We start from the raw sequence: 4,283 nt of genomic DNA, 5'->3' as shown, positions 1-4,283 counted from the left end.
TCATTTTGTACTGATGAAGGTGACAGACAGTCACCGAAACGTTTACAGGAATAAATAGAAGGTTGTGAAACAACGAAGACTTTGTTCGACTATCCTGACTTTGTTTACAACCGAGTGTTAACCGTAACTTAAACTAACGTGTCCTGACATTACAACCAGACTTTTCTTCATCGCTCTCCTTCAATCTCTTTCGCACTCTTCCTCGGTTTCTCTATCTCTCTCCCCCTCTCTTTATCTCTAACTACCTGTCTTTCTCACCCTCTCTTTTTGTTCATCTATCTCTCTATTTCTCCCAACTACAAGTTTTCTCCATCCCTCTCGTTTCTTCATTTCAGTTAGACCATAAAAAAACAACAGTAACTTTGGTTAGTTTCACCAGGAATAATGCAGTAATCTGAACAATTATCAAACCACTCGAAAAGAACAACGCATGTTCTGTCACTGCAGTAAAATAGAAAATAAAGAGAAAAACGTAATTTTGTTAGTTTTTACTTTCACTTTTGTTAGTTTTCACCGATAACTTTCTCTTTTTGTAGATTTCATCGATAACTCCCTACTACTTGTCATCAACCCATTCCTCCATCTCCATCTGTTTCTCCTCAACAATCTCCCTCAGCTCCTCCACGAGCCCATCGAGCTCTTCCAAGATGGCGTCTCCCTCCGCCTCATCCTCGCTGACGTCATCAGCCTCCTGCTCCTCCCAAGTCTCGCCCATCTCTCGCGGGATCTCATCAGCTAGGTCGTCATCCACATCCGGGTCCTCCTCCGGCTGCCAAACCACGCTAAACTCTCGCGGGATTTCATCAGCCTGGTCCTCATCCACATCCGGGTCCTCATCCGCCTGCCAAACCTCCCCGAGCTCTCGCGAGATCTGGTTCAGCCTCTCCATGGCCTCCGGTCCGTCCTCGGTCTCCGACTCCAGCGCGGTCTTCAGCTCGGTCAGGCGGACCATGTGGTGGAAGTCGGCCTCGGACTCGGACCGGCGGAGCTTGTCGGCCTCGCGGTCGGACAGGGCCTCTTCCTCCTGCAGGAGGGATGACCGCATCGCTTCGAAGGCGTTTTCCGGGTCGGCATCCGCTTCGACTTCTCGCGCTGGAGGGAAAAGTAAGTAGTCAGTATGACACACAGCCGTTGAATTAGTGTTCTACTGAGGCGTTTTATTATATTGTCAACAACAACGCCCCCATTTCACTCGGGCGGCGACGTCGCTGCGATAGAGCGAACTGACAGATCGCTCAACGAATTTCGTTGATAAATAAGGAATATTTTCACTCTTTGTGTTTGTGTCTTTCCGGCTATGCTTTTACATTTTGTATGATGTTCCAATTATGAAATCAAGGATTAAACAGATCCATTTTGGAACGCAAGAATGTCGCAGCTCGATCGCCGTCCGGCGGAGTGAAGGAATATAAAACAAGAATAAAAACATCAGACAGAAGTTAATTTGTGTATGACATCGGACCTGGTCCGGCTGCTAGATCGAAGTAAGCTCAGGCACTGATAAAATTCGGATGAATTACTAAAATGACCAAAGAAACGATACAGATCGAGCTCCCAGGCCTAGGCACCATTTCCCGTGGTAACCGCTGGCTTTTCGCTGGTAAACGAAAAGACTGGGCCTGCGGTACTTCTGAGGATACTAACCAGACTATAAACTCCCAACTCACCTGACATGCCCCCACAAGCGTCAGTGTCTCCCGGCCCTGGAAAAGGAATCGTACGTTTCGGTTAGCACATGCAGTCATTGGGGCAACAATGTAAAAAATCTTGATGCTAGTAGCTTCAATCCTCTGAAATCACTGCTGTATTATTTTCCTAAATGTTTTCCATTGTTTTGTCTTCTAAATTTTCGTCAGAATTCTAAATTATCTCAGGATTGTCTGAGGTTTTTTTAGAATACATTAGCTTGCATTGCCACGATGAATTACATTTGATGAATGTTCTCGTCATTCGGACAATTCCTTAAGATGTGCTATTTTGCCACATGAAATGTATTTCCAATATCTACCCAAGCTCTGTATCCCACGAAGATGAAACAACATTCCACTGGGGTGGTTACCTCGCTTTGACAGAGGTTTTGACAGAGCATTGAAGAAATTCATAAAGAAACATTTTACGCCTTGTAAGTTTTCTTGCGATTTGACGCTTTCCTATACATACTGCATGATATCCAAATTATGGAGTCAAGGGCGACACAAATCTAATTAGAAGATCGCCGTCTCGCGGTGACGGATGTCTTTACCTGTTTGGCAGATGAAGTACTTCATCTCGCTGCACCCGGCGTTGTCCCACTTGAAGCTCTCTGCTGCCTTCAGCATGACGCACTGCTGCCCGCCGATGTTGCCCGGCTCTCCGGGGGCCCAGTTCTTGTAGCTGCAGGTGGACAGGGGAGATCCGTCCGCCCACGTCCAGCCACCGCTTCCCTGCAGCAAAGAACGCATAGCATGTCAAGAACGAAATATACAAAACAGAAGTTTAGCTGCAGTACCATGGACACCCACCAGATGGCAAAGAGTAGACCTTGACCATCAGGTCCAACTACCCACATACAAAATATCATTGCGATCCATCAAGACAACGCTTACACATACAGACAGATAGAGACAGACAGACCATCCCAAAATTCTTCCTTTTTTATTTATTTCCCTGTTTTCTTTTGTTAGGGTATTAGGGGGGTATTGTGAAGCTTTACTGCTCAACGATGCGGATATGAATGTCAGTTTACTGAACAATTTTACCTTGAATGATTATTATCTACGCTGTTTTGTCCGTGGAAACAACATGATAAAATATCAGAATGTGCTAAACTTATGGTATTGACCACAAGTGTACTGAAGAGTGCCGTTTGAAGCTTCTATCATACTCCTTCATTGTACGCCACTAGCCTACTGGGCTTGTATCCTACCGTAGCATTGTACGCCACTAGCCTACTGGGCTTGTATCCTACCGTAGCATTGTACGCCACTATGCCTGTATCTTGCCCCAGCATTGCACACCACTGGTAAATACTAGTCGTACATACCGTCGTATCATGTAGGCCGACCCAGTAGTCCTGGTTCGTATTGCCGTGCTCCTGGATAGTTTTCATCAGGAAGTTGTGGACCATCAGACTGCTGACGTCCGCCAGATGTCCGTTCTCCTCAGCCTGGCAGTAGGCCTTCGCGTCGGCTACCGTCTTCCTGATGTTCACTACTTTGAAGTGTGTCGATGCTTCCAGCTTGTCTCCCATTGAGTCCCCTACATGGAACATCACAACATCGGAATCACATCTCCCATTGAGTCCACTACATGAAACATTACAACATCGGAATCACATCTCCCATTGAGTCCACTACATGAAACATTACAACATCGGAATCACATCTCCCATTGAGTCCCCGACATGAAACATCACAACTTTGGAATCACATCTCCCATTGAGTCCCCTACATGGAACATCACAACATCGGAATCACATCTCCCATTGAGTCCCCTACATGAAACATCACAACATCGGAATCACGTCTCCCATTGAGTCCACTACATGAAACATTACAACATCGGAATCAGATCTCCCATTGAGTCCACTACATGAAACATCACAACATCGGAATCACGTCTCCCATTGAGTCCACTACATGAAACATTACAACATCGGAATCAGATCTCCCATTGAGTCCCCTACATGAAACATCACAACATCGGAATCACGTCTCCCATTGAGTCCACTACATGAAACATTACAACATCGGAATCAGATCTCCCATTGAGTCCACTACATGAAACATTACAACATCGGAATCAGATCTCCCATTGAGTCCACTACATGAAACATTACAACATCGGAATCACATCTCCCATTGAGTCCCCGACATGAAACATCACAACTTTGGAATCACATCTCCCATTGAGTCCCCTACATGGAACATCACAACTTCGGAATCACATCTCCCATTGAGTCCCCTACATGAAACATCACAACATCGGAATCACGTCTCCCATTGAGTCCACTACATGAAACATTACAACATCGGAATCACATCTCCCATTGAGTCCCCTACATGAAACATCACAACTTCGGAATCACGTCTCCCATTGAGTCCCCTACATGGAACATCACAACATCGGAATCACATCTCCCATTGAGTCCCCTACATGGAACATCACACCTTCAGAATCACAGAATCGTAGAAGACACCAGATCACATCTGGACGTACTACAGTAAATAATTGATTATCCAGTTTAGCTGTCATTCTTCCGCTGGTCGGGACATAGAAGACAGATCGTATATACAGTTTTACGG

At 45.6% G+C, this 4,283-nt stretch overlaps 1 protein-coding gene across 1 annotated transcript in view; it reads right to left on the bottom strand.

Annotated features, from left to right (window-relative positions):
* Positions 1 to 4,283, bottom strand: part of LOC118413006 (hepatocyte growth factor-like) — a 28,235-nt gene continuing 23,952 nt past the window's right edge. The window contains exons 5-8 of the mRNA XM_035816119.1: positions 3,023 to 3,237; positions 2,243 to 2,423; positions 1,668 to 1,703; positions 1 to 1,092 (exon numbers count right to left, since the gene is read on the bottom strand). Of these exons, the coding sequence (XP_035672012.1) occupies positions 557 to 1,092; positions 1,668 to 1,703; positions 2,243 to 2,423; positions 3,023 to 3,237 (968 nt within the window). The 3' untranslated portion in view covers positions 1 to 556. The remainder of the gene's footprint in view (positions 1,093 to 1,667; positions 1,704 to 2,242; positions 2,424 to 3,022; positions 3,238 to 4,283) is intronic.

This window comes from Branchiostoma floridae, chromosome 4 (assembly GCF_000003815.2).
Source record: "Branchiostoma floridae strain S238N-H82 chromosome 4, Bfl_VNyyK, whole genome shotgun sequence".
Taxonomy (NCBI): Eukaryota; Metazoa; Chordata; class Leptocardii; order Amphioxiformes; family Branchiostomatidae; genus Branchiostoma; species Branchiostoma floridae.
The sequence above is the reverse complement of the archived record's forward strand: the minus strand, read 5'-3'. Positions and strand labels throughout refer to the sequence as shown.